The sequence below is a fragment of the Salmo salar genome, chromosome ssa16, assembly GCF_905237065.1.
Source record: "Salmo salar chromosome ssa16, Ssal_v3.1, whole genome shotgun sequence".
Classification (NCBI taxonomy): domain Eukaryota; kingdom Metazoa; phylum Chordata; class Actinopteri; order Salmoniformes; family Salmonidae; genus Salmo; species Salmo salar.
Genome location: NC_059457.1, coordinates 68,502,153 through 68,525,770, shown reverse-complemented (window position 1 = coordinate 68,525,770; position 23,618 = coordinate 68,502,153). Strand labels below are relative to the sequence as shown.

Here is a 23,618-nt window from a genome sequence, read left to right as displayed (position 1 = left end):
ACTGGAAAAGTATAGGAGCGCTCCAAATCCGTGCTGAGAACCAGCGAGCGCCCATCCATGCCAATATTCGTACCCTTCGTCTGTCTGCTCTGGCACGAATGCCTAAGGTTTATGGACAAAACAAAATAGAATAGTTGCCTTGAGGAAGAAAATATATTTGGTGGCAGTTTTTTTCCTTCTAATTACCCACGCAAACCTTCCACTATTACTCCTCCAAGCTCAGCTGACTTTCTATCGCTTGCTTCTCGGATAGTCCAGAGGAAGCGACTTGTGGCCGCTGTGGTTGGCATCGTCATGGTGTTGGCCCTTATCATAGCAATACCGCTGCTTGTGCAAAGTACCAAGACTTCGGCTCACTATGAGATGATGGGCACCTGTCGAATGATATGTGATCCATACAGTTCGAAACCCGCCAGCGCCACCGCCATGGAGCTCATGCAGGACCTGAATGCCATCCCGCCGCCAATGGCGCAAGGCTCCAAAGGTGAATTAGGGCGACCTGGGAAAGCGGGACCAAGGGGTCCACCGGGAGAACCAGGACCCCCCGGCCCAAGAGGACCACCTGGAGACAGGGGTGATTCCGGGAAAGCTGGTTACCCCGCGGTAACGTCAGGGACTGCAAAGACCGAAACGGACACGGACGAGGTTAACATGGCACTCGGTGAAACAAAGGTTGCGTTCTATGTCGGGTTGAAGAACCCACACGAAGGATATGAGGTGCTTAAATTCGACGATGTTGTCACAAACTTGGGAAATCAATACGACCCAACCAATGGCAAGTTCACTTGCCAAGTGTCCGGAATTTATTTTTTCACATACCATGTGTTAATGCGAGGAGGCGACGGGACAAGCATGTGGGCAGACTTGTGCAAAAACGGACAGGTAAACATTATTTCATTCAATTAGCATGTACGAAAATACTGTATTCTCATTCACGAATTTATTTGAAAACAATTCATGTCTTTAAAATATTATAAATTCATGCAAAAACCAAAAGGGTATGGAGAAAAACGTATACTTTACGCACTCATTTTACGCACTCACTTTATATAATTTAGCTAGTGAACTTTTCGGCTTTATAGCAGGACATTTAGGTCCCTTCGCATTTGCTTAGCAATGGTAAACTCAGTTAAGTCGGGTAGGCTATACATTAGATTACCACAGTAAAGAAAGGCTCGAACGTGTATCTGATTAAGCCTTTGTTCCCCCTTCTGTGATGTCCAAAGTGACATAATATAATCTATTCTACAAAGTGATAGTGGAGGAATTTGTCTGACCATAAGAGACGAAATCAAATAACCAGAAAATATCAAGTTAATGAGGATTATACTTATTTTGTGTATCCCTTCCATTACACAGGTTCGGGCAAGTGCTATTGCACAGGACGCAGACCAGAACTACGATTATGCAGGTAACAGCGTGGTTCTACACCTGGACTCCGGAGATGAGATTTATGTCAAACTGGACGGTGGCAAAGCACACGGAGGCAACAACAACAAGTACAGCACCTTCTCTGGATTCATTTTGTATCCAGATTAAATAGCCTGACAAGTTTTAGGCTACCCATGACTCTACCTCCGAATGAGGTCCAAACAGAACTTCATCTTTCATTTCGCTCTCTCATTTCCTTTGAAGAGCAGGGTGCTTCTAATGGTCTTCTAACTACCAATAATATATAGGATAAATAGGCTATATAGTAGTTGAGGTCGTTTGATTGAATGTGGTAAAATGACTTTATGCAGTAGTTTGTTTTACTCAATAGGAACACCTTATGTGGAGACATAGCCTATATGTAGCTTAGGTCTAATGCACAGAGATAGAATCCTATAACCCATGTGTTCGTACATTCAGAGTACAGAGTTGTGTTTTATATTACATCACTAGGCCAATAATCCATTATATTTTGTCCTCATGTACCAATAAATATTATTTTACAGTATGTCTCATTGAATGTTTTTTCAAATATTACATTACAGAGCGAGTTACAGTAAGTAGGGACTGCATACATTTTCGTACTGGTTCCCCGTGGAAAACCAACCCACAACCCTGGCGTTACAAGCGCCATGCTCTACCAACTGAACAACACGGGACCACAGCATGGCTGAGTCTTATGGAGCAACGCTGCAGGTTGGAGTGACACCCTGCCATCCAATACTAGCACTAGTGAAGGTGCTCCTCACTTATACATTCTATCATCAAAGTCAAGACTGAAATGTGTGATTTTCCTTCACACATTTCATGTTTCCTTACGGCTTCACTTCAAAAGAAGTGCACAGCCTTAGGGTTAGTTTATGTTTAGGACCCTTATTTGCTCAATCTCCACAAGGTTAGTGGCTATTTGACAAAGAAGGCAGTGGTGTAAAGTACTTAAGTAAAAATACTTTAAAGTACTACTTAAGTAGTTTTTGGGAGTATCTGTACTTTACTTGACTATTTATATTTTGGGCAACTTTTACTTTTACTTCTCTACATTCCTGAAGAAAATAAAGTACTTTTTTACTCTCTACATTTTCCATTACATCCAAAAGTACTCGTTGCATTTTGAGTGCTTAACAGGATAGGAAAATTGTCAAATTCACACACTTATCAAGAGAACATCCCTGGTCATCCCTACTGCCTCTGATCTGGCGGACTTACTAAACACAAATGCATCTTTTGTAAATGATGTATGTGTTGGGGTGTGCCCCTGGCTATCCGTACATTAGTAAAAACAAGAAAATGGTGCCGTCTGCTTTGCTTAATATAAGTAATTTCAAATGATTTATACTTTTACTTTTGATACTTGAGTATATTTAGAACCAAATACTTTTAGACTTTTACTGAAGTAGTATTTTACTGGGTGACTTCCACTTTTACTTGAGTAACTTTCAGGTGTCTATACTTTTACTCAAGTATGACAATCGGGTACTTTTTCCACCACTGAAGGAAAGTGATAATAATCTGTCCATTCTACTACCTGAGGCCGCAGATTTGTTTAGATTTCGTTTGTAGTTTAGGGTTGGGGTTAGGAATGTGGTTTAAGGTTGCGGTAAAGTTAAGGGTTATGGGCTCTCATAAATTGACTCACAGAGGCCCACATGAAAAAATACTACAGTTTACAATAGAATACTACAGTACTTACATAGAATTATATAGTAAACTGCAGTATACAGTAGAAAACAATATTACACACTGTAGTATCCCTTGATCACGTGTAATACTTACTATAGAATGTTGTAGTATACTGTAGAATACTATAGCAAATACTACAGCATTTTCCTCAAAACAACCACTATAGTAAATTCTACAGTAAAGACTACAGTAATGTCCGCAAAAACACTACAGTCCGCAAAAACACAACACTTTTTTAACTATAGTAAACACTACAGTATTTAATTAGCATTTACCCTGCACATTCCCCTCACCCATTTTGCAATTTGTGCCACCCATAAGTAAGAAACCTACATGCCAAGTATAGAGCACATATTGTGATCCCTACAGGTTATAGAAAAGGGCAGAAGCTCTGAACTATCTGTTCAGACACGAGTCCTACCTACCTACCTACCTACCCACCACCCCACCTACCCACCTCCTACCTACCCACCCACCACCACCCGCCACCCTGCCTACCCACCTACCACCCACCCACCTACCTACCTACCTACCTACCTAACTGTAAATAGTACAGTATACTACCATATACTACAGTAAATATTACAGTAAATACTACAGTAAATACTACAGTATTCACTGTAGCGTTTTTACAGACTTGAGTGAATACTACAGTAATGTCTGCAAAAACACTACAGTGAATACTATAGTACTTATACCATAACAACTGTAGTATATATTTTATATGGGGGTATAGGGGCTTTTTTCACACATAAATTCAAACATTACAAACCCATGAGTCACATATGCCTGTTTTTCTCTAGTCTGATGTTTTTTTCTCTGTTTTAATGTGTACAAAACATTAGGAAGACCTGCTCTTTCCCTGACATAGACTGACCAGGTGAATCCAGGTGAAAGCTATGATTCCCCTTATTGATGTCACTTGTTAAATTCACTTCAATCAGTGTAGATGAAGAGAAGGAGATGAAAGCCTTGAGACCATTGAGGCATGGATTGCGTATGTGTGCCATTCAGAGGGTGAATGGGCAAGACAAAAGATTTAAGTGGTTTGAACTGGGTATGGTAGTAGATGCCAGGCACACCGGTTTGAGTGTGTCAAGAACTGCAATGTTGCTGGGTTTATCACACTCAACATTTTCCTGTCTGTATCAAGAATGGTCCACCACACATAGGACATCCAGCCAACTTGACACAACTGTGGTAACATTGGTGTCAACATGGGCCAGCATCCTTGTGGAACGCTTTCAATACCTTTCAATACCTTGTAGAGTCCATGCCCAGAGGAATTGAGGATGTTGTTCTGAGGGCACGGTGTGCAACTCAATATTAGGACGGTGTTCCTAATGTTTTCTACACTCAGTATACATGAGATTGTGACTAGGGTTTTGCTGGTGCTGTGAAAACGTGTACATAGAGTAATGTAATGGTAAAACAACCAAATGGACTTCAACTGAAGCTTTTAACTTCTCAGATATATGTTGTCATCTGTAGGAACTGAATAAGATTACTGTACTCATTAGACCTCTACTGAAGGGCTTATTACTTTTAGGTGACTGCTGTGGTCCATCTATATTCCAAAACACTGTTGCAATGCTGTCCTCTTATTCCTTTTCTACAACATATGTCTCGGGAGCTGTCAGTGGCTTAAAGAGGATGATAGATGGATGTGTGTTTAAGGTGGAGGAAAGAGAGAGAGAGAGAGAGAGAGAGAGAGAGAGAGAGAGAGAGAGAGAGAGAGAGAGCGAGCGAGAGAGAGAGAGAGAGAGAGAGCGAGAGAGAGAGAGAGAAGGAGTCGACTAATGAACGGACAAGGTGTGTCTTTTCACTTTGACATGATGAGTTCATTGTGACGTATCATCAAATCAACTTGAGTTTATTGGTCGCGTACACAGTTTAGAAGCTGGTATAGCGGGTGCAGCAAAATGCTTGCGTTACTAGCTCCTTACAGTGCAGTAGAATGTCAAACAAGCACACAAATAATCAGAAGACTTCAAACAAGAAATCAGTAAAATGTCCGAAAACCTAAATAACTCTGTATCAGTCATCCAAATGCAATCAATCATGGGAGGTGGAGGAGGGTGGATGTGTGTAGACCTGGGTCGTGTTCAGTACGGCACACCATAGCAAAACAAAAAAGAGCATTTCTTATTGGTCAAGTTCAGATGGTACCTCCCTGTCAAAAAAATGATTCAAAACATTTTCTTCCAACTGAACATACCCCTGGATTGGAATTGACTGAAAAGTCCTTAAGAGTCCTTGGAGGAACCATGTCTAGCCAACAGCATACCTAGTTCCTAAGAGGATGACCGTGTTGTGTCTCTAAGTGATGATTTCACCAGCTTTCCACCTGGAGGCAGGCAGATTGAACAGCTGTCTATCAATTAAACAGCAATCATGCAAAACAAATATTAGCCAGTCTGGTTCAGCATGGCTCTGGCTAAGTTGTTGATTTATTTCGCTGTGTTCAAGATGACTAAATTCATACCCTACTATTATCCTCAAAATAACCACCCTGATAAAAGCCTTTCTGGCATGGTTTCATCAAATACACTCAATAGTCAATATGGAAAACTTTTGTCCATTTCCTATCTACATGTAGACTATTATGTATCCACCTTTCATGTATCCTACTCATTTCCAATGGCGTCAAAGTGCTACCAACACATATTACACACAGAACATCCCCTGGAGAGTGTTGTGGTAATGATACCTCTCATCACCCCGCCTCATCACTTCTTAATTAAGGGAGGAAGTGGAGCTGCCTGCATCGTCTCACCCGGACACATCACCATGCACACAGGCACATTTCAAGACTCAATCGCATCTAATAGGTACGTAGTATGTAACTATACAGACCCTATCCGGGGGAGCTGTGGGCTATGTAAACGCCCTGGTGTAATGTCACGGATAGGGATACACTGAGAGCCGGACGGTTTGCACAAACACTCATAAGTATGGTGGAAGCCAGGGGGCAGGCAGCTGACAAGGTGACAAAGAAGTGCTAATGACACAAGTGACCACAGGGAGTTCTATTTTCGGGAACTCTTCAAAAAGTCCTGTTGCTGATGCGTAAGTTGCCACAGGGAGGTGTCCTCATTTTGCATATCAACATGGTTTTCAAGAGGAAAAACACAAATGGCCAGACAGATTTGAGATCAGTGATACTGTCTTCTGTTGTTGAAGCAGAAACAGTTAGAGACATGAGATTGAGGGAAAAACAACAGTCTGGACAGTAAATTAGGTTCAGGGAGTGTTTGATGATAATGTGGAAGATCTCCAGACCAAAATAGTTTGATGTCAGTAAACATTCAGGTAACAGATAAATTACTTAAGTGTGGTAAGTATTCGAAACCGGGTAAAGAACCAAGACATTTTTTCAAAGCCACGTTAGCCCACTGAGCCTATAGGCCTAAGCCCAGCCTATAGGCATTTGATCAACTTACCATATACTCAAACAAACTGGCCAAGAGAGGTAACTCACAGGGCACAGATGTTAACGCAACGTCTATTCCACGTTGGTTCAACGTAATTTCGTTGAAATGACATGGAAACAACATTGATTCAACCAGTATGTCCCCAGTGGGAATTGACTTGACCCGAACCCTACACCTTGATATTGCGGGGGAAATGCAGCTGAAAAGGCCACCTATGCTATAAACACTCATATACATTCCCTCTGTAAAACCTTATGATGACCTTGTCTCAACTGCAGTCGCTCACTAAAAACAAAACATGAGGCCTCACTCCAATTGAGACATCAACAACAGCAAGGAGGTGTCACTTGCCACAAGACGGAGGGCCAGAATGAGCCTTCCTGGATGAGGGTGAAAGATTGGAGGGTGACAGGCAGTCTGGTAAAGCTCCTTGATAGATGAAAGGACGAGTCTGGCTCTTTGCTCTGATGTGATTCAGTCTGACAGGCTTGAGTTGCAGGCAATGTTGTCCTGTCCCGGGAATGATCGCTTCTGCCCCTAGCCCGCTGCTCTGCCTCGTGAGTGAGACAGTCTGACTGTGACTGGTCTTCTCCCGCTCTGAAAATTGAGAAATGCATTTTGAATCATGTAAATACAGTACTAGGCATCACATACATACACACAATACAGCAAAGTACTTAAAGGAAAATACCACTCAAAAACTATTGGTATTTGTTTCATTTGTCCTCTGTTGATACAATCCCAACATGCTTTGCATGTCAGCAGTCAAGATTCAACATATTGAACTTTCAAAATACAGAAAGTGTCACAGTACGATGCTCCTGTTGATGATGATACCGTGACACTTTATGTACTTTGAAAGTTCTATATCTTGAAAACTTGATTGCTGACATGAAAAACATTTCAGGACCATATACCAAAAGATAGTTTTTGAGTGGTATTTTCCTTTTAACTTCTGTTTGGAAGAACGTGGCTCTGCTCAAGGCCATTAGAGTTTTCAATTTGATGCATTTTCTCTAATCTCTTATGGGCTGAGCTACTAAGAGGAAAGTTCAATTTCCCATTTATCAGTCTGACATTATTTTCAGATAAGTGTCGGTGTAAGTTTCACTAAACGCCTAGTGGGGTGACAGGGTGACAAATAGCAGGGTGACATCCAGATGGGTCACCTCCAGACGGGTCACATATTATTTCTGATTTAGGGATTGAGGGATTCAAATAAAGTTTGTTTTGTTTAGTCTCTGGGCGGAAATCATTCAGATTTACTGTCACATATCTCTACAATAAATTCTACAAATCCAAGACATGTTTGTCTCTCCTTCTGACTTTTATTTCCTTTTCAAAGTCAATGGAGGGAAATGTTGATTTATAAATAAAGTACAGCCAATCCCTGGGGCGTTTAGTGTCTGTCTTCATCTCTCGTTTTAGAAATGTTTAATCGTACATCTCAAAAAAATTGTGTGGGATGGCTCAGATCTTAACAGAAGCCAGGAGAGTTGCAATTCAAAATCATTGCGATGCACGCTCTCATTGCTCTGTGTTTTCCAAGTCTCACTCGGACTTCTGTTCTGTTTGAGAGACTTTAAAGGTCGGGACCCCAAAGACAGTGCTACTGGTTGCAAATTACGACTCGGAAGGAAGACCTGGGATCCCATGCATTGCACACTAATGAAAGACCTGTTTCGTCGCTACAACACAATACAGCTGCCATAACGAGTTTCTGTGTAGTCGTTTCGACTCAGCAACACGATGTGCCATGACATCACAGAGTCTTCAAATGCCTATCAACGCTGAGAGCTTGTTGAATTGAATGCTTTTCAGTGGTCACATCATCCTCACTTGCAACTGTTAAATTAACACTTTTCACAGCTTCCCGGTTCTCTCTACAGGGTTACATTTAAAGCTTGGAATCAAATGATCTGTCCCCAGAAAAAGTTCTTCTCACTTTCTGTAAATCCAGAACAATCACATACCCCCTTTAGCATTCTGTAGCATTGGTCTTTGAGGACACTTATCAGCCACCACTGTCACACCTTGTCCCGGCACCTAATTTTCCCCTAACACGGTTCGACTCTGGAGATCCAAAGCCTCCGGCTGAATTATGTCCCTCAGTCTGCATTGTGCTGCCTGTTGGAGCCAGAGATCAGATGATTCATCAGGTAGGGAATGGGCCACATGGCATAGAGCTGTCAAAAACACATCTCTGTTAGGTTGGACCCTGTGCATGATGAGGAGCTCAGAGGGATACGGTGATCCATCATGACACCCCATCCCCTCCCTTCACCCCTCGATCCATCACCCCCGGGTACAAGGGAAGGATCGCTCATACCTCTCAGAACTGGGGGTTCCTATCCCTCATTCTGCACTCTCCACCACCTCTACACACTTCCCTCTCTCACCTCTTTCTCTTTATCCCCCTTCATCCCTCCATCCCTCTTTTCCTCCCCGCGGTTACCAATGGGGGCTCTCACTCACTCCTCTCAGAATCTCAGTTCAGGGGGTTGTCATTATGCCTTCTGCATGGCCCTCAACCACCTCTACACACCTCCCTCTCTCATCCTTTTCTCTTCCTCCTCAGGCACTCTGATCATCATCACTTGTGTATGACACATAATCGTTCAGCTTCTACAAGAGTCTTCAACTTTTTGACATTGAGTTTTCCGGCTTTGAGATGATCACGCTTGTGTGGCCCATTCATCATTCTGTTGTATTTTTTCTCTCAAATTTTTACTTCTGATTGAGGTGAAACAATTTATTCTGATAATCAAACAGGGGTTTGACTAAAAATGCATCAAACATTTGGTAAAAGGAGAAAGAAAAGGATGATGAAACTAGAAGACATTAGCCAAAAATAATAATAAGTAAACACTGAACTCTTACAACACCATCAACTCAATCAGATCAGGGTTAGGATTGCAAAATGTATGTTTTCCCCAAAACCCTGGATGGAAGATTCCTGTATTCTTGTGGTAAACTTCCAAACAGGATTTCTGGAAAACCTGGGAATCTTGGGAAAGTTACCAGAATTGTGCAACCCTAATCAGGATACAATATGCCTAGCAGAAAAACAAGTAAAACAAATCCCAAACACTTATTAGGGAAACTAAGACAAAGACACTTCCACTTCCTTTGTTTTAAAGCTCACCTCAACACATATTGCATTTAGCCGCTCTTTAACATTGAAATTGACATGGCTTGTATACAAATGAGATAGTTGCTCCTCCAGGGGCATTGAGAAAGGTTAGTGGCTCCACAATGCTGAATGGGAGATGAGGTCCCACATCCACAGGCTACTAATGAGCCTCAACAGCTAAAGAACAAAATATGTTTGATTAGTAAGAGCAAATGAAACCTCCCTATCTGGGATTTGCCGTTCAAATCGTGACTTCACCAACACAAAGGACTAACTGGAAGGGGATATTTCCTGTTGATCAGTACATCCAATGTTGAAATTGCAGAGGGTGCTTTTAATTGTAGCATTGATGAATGAAGAGAAGGACTCAGGAAAGAACAAGGTTTGGTCAAATTACTGCAATATTGGTCTGTGCGGGACTCCTCGCTATGATGATGTGGGCATTCTTTACTTGAGGGCATTGTGTTGAAGAGGGTACAGTTCCTTAACCAATCTAAGCATGGCAACTAATGCAACTACTGCCGATGAGGCACATATTTTCGTCTTCTGTGGTCGGCAATCCAAATATGACAAGTACGTCCACAGACGCCATGTCTAACAATGAGAATAAAGTCCAAATCTGAAACGACATCACAAAACACAAGAATCCCACAAACCAAAAACAAAATCGAAACGGTGTGCTGTCCCTCATTTTGACTACTCATAATTATGCCTTTCGACTGTAATCACTTATTGTTTGTGTTTTGCTGTGGGTTGAGGGGACGGAGGGCCACGGAGTCACATGTATGACTTCTCTCTAAAGTTCGCCAGACCTTACCGTGGGCAAAGTGTTTAAATTGTTAGAATAAAGAACACGTGGAAGAAATTAAGAAAGAGGAGAGGGGTTGAAGAGGGTGTAGTAGTCACAGATACCTTAAAAAAGGTAGACGTGTGTGATCACAGATGCCTTAAAAAAAGGTAGAGGTGTGTGATCACAGATGCCTTAAAAAAAGGTTGAGGTTTGTATCAGAAAACCAGTCAATATCTGGTGTGACCACCATTTGCCTCATGCAGCACGACACATCTCCTCAAATTAAATCAAATTTTTGGGGTCACATACACATATTTAGCAGATGTTATTGCGGGTGTAGCGAAATTCTTGCGTTCCTAGCTCCAACAGTGCAGTAGTGTCTAAAAACAATTCACAACAATACAAACAAATCTAAAAGCAAAAGAATAGAATTAAGAAATATATAAATATTAGATTGAGCAATGTCAGAGTGGCATTGACTGAAATAGTGTCATTGACTAAAATAGAGTTGATCAGGGTGTTGATTGTGGCCTGTGGAACGTTGTCCCACTCCTCTTCAATGGCTGTGTAAAGTTACTGGATATTGGTGGGACCTGGAAAAAGCTGTCATACACGTTGATCCAGAGCATCCCAAACATGCTCAATGGGTAACATGTCCAATGGGTAACATGTCTGGTGAGTATGCAGGCCATGGAAAAACTGGGACATTTTAATGGGGGCTGTGCATTATCATGCTGAAACATGAGGTAATGGAGGCGGATAAATGGCACGACAGTGGGCCTCAGGATCTGCAAGTGTGTTTGTTGTTTGTAGCTTATGCCTGCACCATACCATAACCCCACCACCACAATGGGGCTCTCTGTTCACCATGTTAACATCAGAAAAGCACTCGCCCACATGTCATCTGCCCGGTACAGTTGAAACCGGGATTTATCCATGAAGAGCACACTTCTCCAGCGTGTCAGTGGCCATCGAAGGTGAGCATTTGCCCACTGAAGTTGGTTACGATGCTGAACTGCAGTCAGGTCAAGACCCTGGTGAGGACAATGAGTACGCAGATGAGCTTCCCTTAGAAGTTTCTGACAGTTTGTGCATAAATTCTTCGGTTGTGCAAACCCACAGTTTCATCAGCTGTCCGGGTGGCTCACCTGCAGACGATCCTGCAGGTGAAGAGGCCTTGTGTGGAGGTCCTGGGCTGGCGTGGTTACACATGGTCTGCGGTTATGAGGCCGGTTGGACGTGCTGCCAAATTCTTTAAAGCCATTTTGGAGGCAGCTTATGGTAGATTGCACATTTTAGAGTGGCCTTTTCTTGTCCCTGACACAAGGTGCACTTGTGTAACGATCATGCTGTTTCTTGATATGCCACACCTGTAAGGTGGATGGATTACCTTGGCATGGCAAAGGAGAAATGCTCACTAACAGGGATGTAAACACATTTTTGAGAGATATATGCTTTGTGTGTGTATGGAACACTTCTGGGATTTTTTATTTCAGCTCATGAAACATGGGACCAACACTTTACATGTTGCGTTAATATTTTTGTTCAGTATAATTTACCACATGGTGATGTCATAATGGAAGGCCAAAACTCCCTCCCACCAAAACAGTTTTTGACTGCACTGTGCCTTTAAATTAACTGGGTGCTGCACATACTCAGAGAGGCTGAAGAATAAGAAAGGTACTGCGTGAAATGAAAGCCATGACCCAAGTCACGTAGCAGTGTCACAGTGATGAGTGCTGTGGTAGTCACAACAGCAGCCCGTTGTAAACAAGGTCAAAACCTGCCATGATAGGTGGCTGAAAAGCACAACAACCATAACCTTGTGTTCAGTGGTGAAAGGCACAGAAACTACGACCACCGGTTTTCTTCCTCTGAATGACTTCAAGTTTGGGAGACGACAGTTGAAAATGATTGAAGATTGAAAGTATGAAATAATATGAAATATGTATGAAATAGGTATGAAATAAAACAAGCTCTATAAAAGAAACGATGAAGACATTTTTCATTATGTATTATATGAAAGTATAAAATGTAGTGAATACAATACATTTAGTGTGCATCCATCTTCCCACTCCCTTCCATTGCTCTGTCAGACTGACCCTTCAGCCTAAGCTCTACGACAAACTCCACAAGCTCTCCTTCATCACCTACAATCTATTGCCAGACCCCCACGTCTTTCTTCCCAAATAAATATTGAGAAGTGGAGAGAGACCCTATCCCTTACCACTCATTTAGTCTGGAATACATTTAAATGGCTTAATTATTTATCTGCATTAACTGCTAAATTATACATAATAGGTGTGGGGGTCAAAGATCACTGTGCGCCCAGCTCCCACTGATTAATACATGTTTTACGTTTTATTTCCTGGAAGTGCTTAGAGATGGAGTGTGTGTGTGTGTGTGTGTGTGTGTGTGTGTGTGTGTGTGTGTGTGTGTGTGTGTGTGTGTGTGTGTGTGTGTGTGTGTGTGTGTGTGTGTGTGTGAGAAAGAGAGAGTGAGAGAGAGAGTGAGATAGAGAGTGAGAGAGAGAGAAAGAGAATGAGAGAGAGAGAGAGAGAGAGGACAAGAGAGAGATGGAGGACAGGGAGAGTGAGAGAGCGGTGGAGATCGGTGGAGATCGCAAGAGAGTGAGAGAATGAGAGAGAGAGAGAGAGAGAGAGAACAGAATGATAATTACCGTTTAGTATGCAAACATCTCCTCTACCTCTCTGGCATATAAATGTCTGAGGGCTGAGATGTGGGATTGTGTGCATACTGCTTGCATTTCAAGAGTGTGGCGAGACTATCAGAGGTGGATGATGACAGTGGGATGTGTAAAACCTTGGCTGTGACAACCTTGGCTGAGAGAGGTTTTGAATAGGATTTATTTTTTACAATTCTGTATGTTTGTGTAGACATCTTCAACAAAAAATCCAGACAAATCATTTTAATGAAATCTGACAGTAATATGACCCAAATGATAGTGATTGTATGCAACACAGGCGGCTGGTGGTAACTTAATTGGGGAGGACGGCCTAATAGTAGTGGCTGGAACAGCATAGATGGAATGGTATCGAACATGGTTTCCATGTGTTTGATACCATTCCATTCACTCCTTTTCAGCCATTATTATGAGCTGTCCTCCCCTCAACAGCCTCCTGTGGTGTGCATGTTCATTGCATTTCTCCAGTAGCCCTGCATGTTCAACTCAAGGCTCTACAGTCGTCCTGTGTATTGACACAATGTACATTTATTCAACATTGGCATGGCATGAAATACAAGTAAATGTCATCATTGAGAAGAGCAACAGAGGAAGACAGTGGTTATGGGGCAGTGAGAGGGTATCATTCAATCTGCATGACTTGATGACAAATGTCATCTTGTCTTTGGAATATCTCTGTAAATGATTGATTATGGCTATGTCCCAAATAGCACCCTATCCCGTATGGGCTCTTGTCAAAAGTAGTGCACTACATAGGGAATAGGGAACCATTTGGGATGCTCTGATGTCTTTATTCATAGCCTAATTATCAATACTGCTCTGCTGGCTAATAGGTTAATAATTACAATAGGAGGGATTGAAAGCCTGTTATAGGGCATGCTTGCTCATCAATAGGAAGTATTTAGTTCCATTATGAAATGTATGTGTCTCACACATACTTTATGTGCAGAAATGTTATTTTATGTACAGCAACTTACATCTATGCTTAATAATGCTTACTCCCTTGATGGTTTACATGCTTGTTTGCATCTTACCGTTTGCTTGTGGTATATGGCTATGTTAACACTTGCAAAAAAACGTTCAACTAGGAGCATGCTACAGAACTGATGAACGCTTATTAGCGATTGTCTGCCATCTACTGGACATGACTAGAAAATCCCTGTTTGAATTTCTGAAGCGCTATGCTTTCTCGATTCCTTACTTCCTCCCTCCGTCCTATCCCTCCTTCAATCCTTCCTTCTGTACATAAGAGGAGCCCACTTACAAGAATGACCACAAGATGTCGCCCAAGTTTGTTATATTAATGTGATTGGTAAATTGCGAAGACTTGCCTGTAGCTGTGTGTAGGCCAAAAACAGTGACGGCTATAAAGACAACGATGATAATGCATAAATAATAATAATAATTTCCAATTATAGTCCAAAAGTCCAACTTGACCATTGATAAGAGAAACTGTTTGAACAAGAACATATATAGATCTTGAACTGTATAACATTCACATCCATCTATTCTAACGTAACAAAAATAACTTAAACTTCCAAAAAATCCGTCCACTATTTGAAGGGAAAAGTAGGCTTAGGTCTACACATTTCCTAGTAACGTATTTCAACATACAGTTTATGATTTACACGTTATTCAACGGTGACACCGTTAATGGTTTTTATATTAGCATCATCATTACTATGAATAGCTGAACGTGACTTGAATGGGTTCACTGGGAACGACAGAAGCCCATTTCTTGAAGTGGCCACTGGAGGACAGCACAATTCCGGTGTTTTATCTAAATGTCTCTCACTGTATCACGCCCTGTAGCCTATCAGAGAAAAGGAAGAACACTTTTCAACACCCAGTTCGAATCTCTAGGATAGAAGAAACAACGTGTAACCGATCTGAAACTTGATAATTGTCTACATGAAATACACCTAGGCCCGTATGGGCCTAAAAGCTGCATATGAGTAAGCCAGGCAGATTAGATGTTTCCTTAAGATGTCACTTTATTTCATCATTACAAGGAGTATACAATTGAATCATTTAAAACGCATGTACTTTTTTTGGTAATAAAATGGTTGTGTATAGCCGAATGTAAATATTGTTCAAAGCTAGCCTAGATATAGGCAACACACAATTGCAATGGGCCTGGTTCTGAACAGCTCATTTAGGTCTTCTGTATATGAGACAACGGTCGTGAATAATTACAATTTACAATGGTTATTTAGCTCAATAGCATAGTGATAATTTATTAGGGCTAGTTTCTTAATTAAAGTACACTAGCTTTTGAGATAAGCATTTCAGTTTTTGCATTTTGATTATCAATCTACCCAATACTTTTTAATCTAAAATGTGTAGGCTATGGCTAATGTAATATAAGAAAATACATTATCATATGATATTATATGACATAGGATTAGATCACATGAAATGTAATGCTAACATATTATAATTGTATATAATAAACTAGGCATATAAAATAATACAATACCGCGTTAGTTTATATTATATATTCTTTGAATGCAAAGTTATTCAACAAATAAAGTTGATTTTACAGTTATTTCGCAGTAGGCCAATTGCTTTATGGTGTCTTGCATATTTCTCTGTACTAAAAAGATAAGCGTTGCAAACGCTTCAGCGGCTAACTATGGTCATTCTTTCCACAGGAAAGGAGTTCAAGATGCAAAGAGACAGTACCGTTATTCATTCGCTTTACGATAGTTAGGCTACCAATATCATTTATTTATTTTTTACCAAGTTTGATATTTTGTTCAAATGAAAGAATGCTTTTCATGCCATTGTGCTCTGTTCTTCTGACTGCAGATACACCTTTGTTTTTAGGAAATAGTACAAACTGATATTGCTGTTGCCAGTAGCCTGAGTTTATGATTATTATTCGCTAGACATATTAATGTCAAACTACGGCCAAATGTAATTTATCAGACAACTTCCTTCATCATAAGATAGCGATGCATTCGGGAATGAATTATGTCAATTATTGTTGCCCAGACATTTTTGGTTTGTTTATTCGACTAATTTATGGGATAGACATTAAATGGTAGTGTTTTGAGATTCCACAAATAACCGAATAAACCAATGTTTTTCAACTGTCTTTGCAACTTCATCCGATAGCCCAAATCACCGATCAATGCTGATCAATGCCCACAACGATCATTGGATTTTACAGGTGCTGCGCGCTGACGTGCTCTGCGTGTTCCTGTTCTGACTGCTTTGGGACAAGGTGCAGGTTGACCTTTCGTTGCCTAATTGTTATTGTGTAACTGACTCCACTCCATTTACATTCAATTGTACGAAACCACGTGTTATCTTAGACTGGGATGCAAGAGACAAATGTATATTGAGGTCATATCCTTGAACGTTTCTATTCATATGGGCTGTCTTTGTCCTGGTGGTCATGAACGCATCCAGCCAGCTGTTTCATTCCACCACACACCTACAAGTCTCACAACCAAAAAAAGCAAATGTATTATTCCAGTCTGTTGTCTTTTTGCAAAATAGTAAAGCTATCGAAAATGAAAGCAATTCGACCATGGCCTCAAAATGAAAAAGAAAGTGTCGGAGCATTCGTTTAGAAATTATCTGGGGGCTTTTCAGCTAACGTTAGTGAAGGAAGAAGTGTGTGTGTGTGTGTGTGTGTGTGTGTGTGTGTGTGTGTGTGTGTGTGTGTGTGTGTGTGTGTGTGTGTGTGTGTGTGTGTGTGTGTGTGTGTGTGTGTGTGTGTGTGAGAGAGAGAGAGAGAGAGAGAGAGAGAGAGAGAGAGAGAGAGAGAGAGAGAGGAAGAAAGTGTGTGTGTGTGTGTGTGTGTGTGTGTGTGTGTGTGTGTGTGTGTGTGTGTGTGTGTGTGTGTGTGTGTGTGTGTGTGTGTGTGTGTGTGTGTGTGTGTGTGTGTGTGTGTGTGTGTGTGTGTGTGTTGCGCCCTAGCCCACCATATTCAATAATACGAGCTGCAGGCCGTCAGTGCATTTATCATCCTATTACTGCAACAAATCCAGGTCCAATACATGAAAGGTAAAATGAATTACCAACGTTAAGCCGTCAATAAAGTCATTTCTGTAAATGGTGTCTCAGAAGACTCGCCGCATTATTCAACCGGCTTTATCAGCACCTTGGAAATTACGCGCGGTCCTCTTGAGCGCATAATATTGCCCTGCTTACTTTGATTAAGCGCCTTGCCAGGGAATAGTGACAGTGCTTTTGACCGGCTTTTATTCACTCTACTGTGATGAACGCCAAGCTGATCAGGCGGAATGAAGAGTAATTAAAAGCTATAAATTATATTTTGCGGCCCCTCTCAAGGCGTCTCTTTGTGGGCAAGATAAGAGCCGGAGTCCTCATTTACCGCCTGAAAAGGGACTACGTCTCCACAATGGCTACTTGGCTAAATAGCATATTGATAGTGTCCCAATTATAATTTAATTAACTACCCACACTAACGCTATAGCTTTTGGGATAAAGATTTCAATACTAGCATGTTGAATGTGAATCAGTCCTATAGTTTCGAGCAGAATACATTATTTCGTGACTAATTACTCTTATTTATGTGTCTTTTTTTTATTGTATCCCTAAGCATGGACAAAAGTTGTCACACAACAAAGAAGCTCGAGCGTCTATCTTGTTGCAAAAATAATATGAGGTTCTCAATTAACAAACATAAAAGGCCTATGTCTCCAATGTGTGTTTGTTTCGTTTGGTTTTGTTTGCTGCTATATCTATATTTCAATCTGGGATTGTAATGTTGGATTTGTAGTGATTTTTAATTAGACTCTGTAACCGCACCCAACTGCACCTGTGGTGTAGCCTATAAACGATAGTGACACAGATATAGGCCGATAGAAATGCAAATTGTATGCCTGTTTAAACTTAATAAAATTAGAGTGAACATAAACAATTTTCAATTTTACGATACAGGCCACCTTGGAATGGCTTTATGAAGGATTAGCCTGATTTGAGATATTTTACATCACCACGTCACCGTTAGGCCTAATACGTCTTATTATATGTCTGATACAAACGCTCAAACAGACCACCTCCATCACCTCCGACCACCTACATCAACTAACCTAACTTAACTTGTCCCCCTGTTTCTTTTTAGCGATGTAAATATAGCCTACACCTACAAGCACGTAACCGGTCAAAGTCAGGCTATGCACAGGTGAGGATGATTTACAAGCGTTTATCAAGTGATTTATCCATTTGGAAAGCAGAAATTACGCATGCGTAATTATACAAATATCATAGGGGTTTTGTAGCCTAGATGAGAGTCATTTCAGATATGGGTTGCCAATTTGACACACCTATTATTTTAGATCTAAAACAGGAAAAACATAAACTACAGTGGGAAAAATGTCATACTGCAAGTCAATTGTATAGGCTACGGTTCCTTCCAAATGTGGAGGAAGAGGACTTAAGAAGAGCATACACATATCACCTTTCGGTGGTTAGAGAGTGGATGGCAATCAAGTCGATAGACAAATTAACGGGAACCATTGGTGGCCTAAATGTATAGGTAGCCTATAACATTTCTGTACCAGCCCAATGTCCCTTCCATGTTTTCCTCTATCGGTGATGAACACAGTCATTTGGTATGGAAGAAGAGCGCACCGCTGAGACCCCTTGTTTTGTGCCTAAAAGCCATCAATTATTTATTTGCCGAGATTCGTAAAATTCGATTGGACGTCGTCACTTCTGACAGCGCGGATCTGCACAAGTGATTGGTCTATTGCACGTGTGTTGGCAATCACGTGCTTCCGGTTGGTGTGAAAAAAAATTGTGTGAGAGGGATAACGGGTTTTAGGAGAGTTTAGAAAGATCGCGCCGACATACATTAGAGAAAGCTAGCGACTACGCTGCTGCGCGCGATGTGTAGTCAGTCGTGGTAGCGCAGGGCTATTGTGACACTTGGATCGCTTTAGTAGGCAACATGTCGACAGTGTAGAACATTGTCACATTTATCAAAAGTATTTTATATAGGCTTCCTTCATAATATAGTCAGATATCTTTTTTTGTTTGCTATTATTCGGATACGGCATTGAGCAACAAGTGGAGTTTGGCGTGGAGAGTTTGCGCTCCAGCCAAAAGTGTTCCAGTTATGGAAGAGCGAATTGATCAAAACAGCCGTGATTCGACTGAGGGAGAGAGCGTGTCCCTCTCCCCGAATCTACCATCTCCTCCAATTTTGCCCCACCAGGCAGCACAGCAAGTACATAGAACCACAAACTTTTTTATTGACAATATTCTGCGGCCAGACTTCGGCTGCAAGAAGGAGCTTGGGAGTCGGGAGCGGGCGCAGACCTCCGGCAGAGAAAACGTCAACCCCTTGGTAATCAGGCCATCTCACGCGAGCAGCCTTTGCCAGGATTCCAACTGCAGTAGTGACAGTACTTCTTCTTCTTCGTCCTCGCCGTCTTCGAAACAGAACTCGACAAAACAAGGTGAAGGGAATGGGACTACCACAACGAGATATGGAGACACCGCGTCAATAGTGGTTGTGAATGCCAGTAATGGAGGATCTCCACCCGCTAAAGAATCTACGCCGATGTTATGGCCTGCGTGGGTTTACTGCACGAGATATTCGGATCGACCATCATCTGGTATGGCGCTAGTTTCCGAATAATTTTACCCCTGCACTTCTGAAATGTGAAAGTCCGTTATTTTGGTTGTGTTTGGAGTAGGCCTAGCCTGTAGATCAATTTGAACATCGTAAACATCTCTCTCTCTCTCTCTCTCTCTCTCTCTGTCACTCTCTCTCCCCCCTCTCTCTCTAGCTCTCTCTCGCGTCGCTCCCTTGTAAATTAATTCAATTCGTGAGCGTTACGCACGATAGGCTAAATGAAGAAACATACCTTGAAAAAGCTAATAATAACAACAGCCAAAACAACAAATGATGATAGGCCTGGATTATCATAGTAGGCTAGACTAGACATATGCCTATAGTACTTGCCATAATCTCTCTAACAATCATTTACATTTACGTCATTTAGCAGACGCTCTTATCCAGAGCGACTTAGAAATTGGTGCATTCACCTTAATAACACAAACAAACACACACACATGTGCTACTTTGTTTTGGTGAGAGCATTTCAAACAAAACGATCAATAAGACCTGGCAGAGCATGTTAGGAAGACCAACTGGGCTGCAATTTGATTCTCCTCCCTAATTTTTATTATTCTCCTCAAAACAAAACAATGCCGAAAACTGGTCCTCCATGTCATCACATTGTTTTTGTAAAACTCTGTGAAAAGTTTTGCATGGACAAGACGAAGTTGAACGGAGTGGACACCGAAACGTCCACTTTAACTGTCGTCATTTTGTTTTACTATCTTGTTTTACTTCACACCATATGCCTATACTGACTGTTAACTGTTAGGCAAGCCTTCGATGTAGGCCGTCTCCAAATCACCCAAACTGCAAAATATGCACGAAAAAAAACGATAGATTAATCAAATAGTTTAGTCTATATTATCTACATAATTCAACCATTATGTCCTTCGATTAGGCTACAATAGCTGACTTTCTTTTCACCTGACGCGCATATTGATGGTCCTATGGTGTAAATCAGGGGTTTGCATAGACTGCCTTGTCAATATGTTTGAGGGTTTATTTTCCACAGTCTTTCTGAATTTGACATGGCATTCAGAATTCAGAAAATATGTATTGATTGACTAAAGTGATTGATTGACTGATTAAGCTATAAGATTTAGGCCTAGGCTATATGAATTGGGGGGGAAAACACCAGGCCTATTGGTTTCGATATCTTTCGGGAATGATATCTGGCAAAACAATGTAGGCCTATGAAAATGGAATTAACCGACAGACTATATAAATATTTTAGCTAATCAAATAGCCTAGGTTATATTTTCGGCAAGTAGGCCCTGGTCTAGCCCGTGTATGTGCTTGCTATTGTAGGACCTACTACTGTTATTGTATTCAGAAAGTAGCCTATATCTGCAGGTTAACGTGACCCCCTGTCGTTACATGTTAAGCTATTTTGGCCTAGCCTTTGTGTTTATGATAGCAGTAGAAGCATATAGTTGAGTTTCACGCAATCCACTATCAAACTGATTTAAACCGTATCCTACAATGCAGTGACTGAATTGGGATCCGCAGCTTGTTTTTGCAATATACGACCTAATTGTGTTTTTTAGCCTATAGAAATTGTTATTTTTTTTCTGAAATGACAGTCTACATTTTGTTGTGTTGTCTGCGTTTTTCGAGAAGTCAATCGAATGGCTGAATAGTAGGCCTTTATTAGCTATGCGCTAGGCCTATATAGCTGTTAGGTAACACGTTTGCAGAAAGTGTGCATAAAAAGATAAACGGTTAATGAACCTATATCCATGTATCTTCTTTATCGCAATATTAGCACCGTGTATATGCTACATGATGAACCTCTCAGATGTAATTATGTGCACGCTACTTGGCTGTGGATAGAATAGCCAAGTATCTCAATAGCAACTTGCAAAACAGTAGCCTACGTTCCAGTGCAATGGCGTTTTAGATAGACCTATTGCAATGTAGGTCTAAGCATAGACTAGTGAAATAGTAAATAACCAAATATGTTTGCCTTAGTTTGTTTACTTTTACATTTTATGGCACCGAGATTTTATTACACACGTTGATGGAATGAGCTCGTTAACTGACGGAGGAATAGTGGCTGAGCTGGGGCATAGGCCTACTTGTGCTAAGGAGGACTAAAAGCATACTTTGTGTTCTCGTGCTTGCACCGGTCTGCAGGGTATCTGCAGGGTAGGCCTACAGAAAAAAAAGGCATGCAAATCAACAATAGTCTGTTAGTAAGTATAGGCATGTAGTTTGATATTATATTGTTATTATTGGTATTACCCTATCTGTCTTAGGAAACTATGAAATTCGTAGACCACATATAGCCTAGGCCAAAACATATGCGTAAAATAGGCACGCGATCGAGGATAACGGTCTTTCACACCGCTAGACCTACATTTTATTGTTTTGACGTTGCTTATATGTTTTTGGTTCTGTATTATGTAATTGGAAGACATGTGTTAATGCATTTCTTAAATTATGAATATTCAAATGAATAAATGACGTCAATACAACTGTTCATCATTTAGCCTTGTTTGAACCTTGCGCCTGGGGTGAAATGGTCGCAATGATTGCAAACACACATTTAGCCATGAACAATATTTATTACATTGCAATGCTCCATTGTTTTAGTAATGTGTAAATTAATGTTTGTTGGGCCTAGGACTAACTGATATTTACGTGTTCGTTTCACTGTTGTTTCTACATCAGGCCCAAGGACACGGAAATTGAAAAAGAAGAAAAATGAGAAAGAAGACAAGCGACCCAGAACCGCGTTTACGGCTGAACAACTGCAGAGACTTAAGTCCGAGTTTCAGGCAAATCGCTACATAACAGAACAACGGAGACAGTCACTGGCCACAGAACTGAATCTCAATGAATCCCAAATAAAAATTTGGTTTCAGAATAAGAGGGCAAAAATCAAAAAGGGGAATGGCTACAAGAACGGCCTGGCACTCCAACTCATGGCCCAAGGACTGTACAACCATTCCACAACCACGGTCCAGGAGGAGAAGGATGATAGCGAGTAATTTCCCCCCTCGTGCAGGGCAAAATAGACGCTGAACTGAAGCAGAGTGCTTGAACTCCTTTGTGAACTGAAAACGGAAGAGGTAAATACGATTTGACTGGGACAGATGCTATTTAAAATCGATTTCTGTTTATGATACAGTATATGGACATAATTATATAAAATACGAACATTATTAAAGTTTATATATAGCCAAAACAATATGACGTTGTATATATTTAATTTCAGGTAAGGTTATGTCTGTATCAATCCCTACTTGCTGGAGATTTTAACTTTTCTTTTTCTTATGATGTTGTTGGCCATTGTTTTAGTATAAGTGTCTGACTCATAGATTTTTTTTGTGATTTCTGTCGCCCCTCTCCCCAATCTCTCACAATTCTACAGACTGCGTTTCTGAACCGACGCGCCAAGCCAAAGATTTTAATATGTTCAGAGAATATGTAGTCTGAAATAAATAAAAAATGTAGATTGTGCTGCAGCTTCATTCCTCATTGAAATGCTATACATAAAGCGTAGTTTGTGAATCGATTAAAAACTATTAGCTTTCAAGGCCCAAGACTAACACTATGTCGTTTAAATAAAGTCCGACGAGACAATGACCAAATATGGGCTATTTTGTTAAGCTTTCGGGACAAATATACAACTTCACTGACATAATTATTTCCTGCAATGCAAAACAAACCTAACTTTTAAAATGTTGTTCTGACATCTAAGACATATTCTTCATCAACGAAGCAGTGATAGACTACGCGTACCTTTTTAGTGAGTTCATTCAGATAATGTTGACATGCATATATTTCCCACGAGCTGTGCCATTTGCTATACAAACATTGCTTGTTAATAGGAC

General features: G+C 40.9%; 2 protein-coding genes across 2 annotated transcripts; both read left to right on the top strand.

The window, feature by feature from the left end:
* Positions 1-22: 22 nt before the first annotated feature.
* On the top strand, positions 23-1,939 carry LOC106574432 (complement C1q-like protein 2). The gene is made up of 2 exons (XM_014150318.2): positions 23-882; positions 1,360-1,939. Exons 1-2 carry the CDS (start codon positions 295-297, stop codon positions 1,537-1,539), a joined length of 768 nt encoding a protein of 255 aa, XP_014005793.1. The 5' UTR covers positions 23-294; the 3' UTR covers positions 1,540-1,939.
* A 17,036-nt stretch (positions 1,940-18,975) lies between these two features.
* Positions 18,976-23,244, top strand: LOC123727865 (homeobox protein engrailed-1-B). Its single transcript, XM_045697636.1, has 2 exons — positions 18,976-19,771; positions 22,453-23,244. Exons 1-2 carry the CDS (start codon positions 19,270-19,272, stop codon positions 22,770-22,772), a joined length of 822 nt encoding a protein of 273 aa, XP_045553592.1. The 5' UTR covers positions 18,976-19,269; the 3' UTR covers positions 22,773-23,244.
* Positions 23,245-23,618: the final 374 nt, after the last annotated feature.

What these genes read in the sequence shown, in the direction of transcription:
- LOC106574432 (XM_014150318.2), top strand. Translation starts at nt 295, where the DNA reads ATGGTGTTGGCCCTTATCATAGCAATACCGCTGCTTGTGCAAAGTACC. An exon ending in ACTTGTGCAAAAACGGACAG is followed by an intron (nt 883 to 1,359) that starts GTAAACATTATT and finishes TCCATTACACAG; the next exon opens with GTTCGGGCAAGTGCTATTGC.
- LOC123727865 (XM_045697636.1), top strand. Translation starts at nt 19,270, where the DNA reads ATGGAAGAGCGAATTGATCAAAACAGCCGTGATTCGACTGAGGGAGAG. An exon ending in TTCGGATCGACCATCATCTG is followed by an intron (nt 19,772 to 22,452) that starts GTATGGCGCTAG and finishes TTTCTACATCAG; the next exon opens with GCCCAAGGACACGGAAATTG.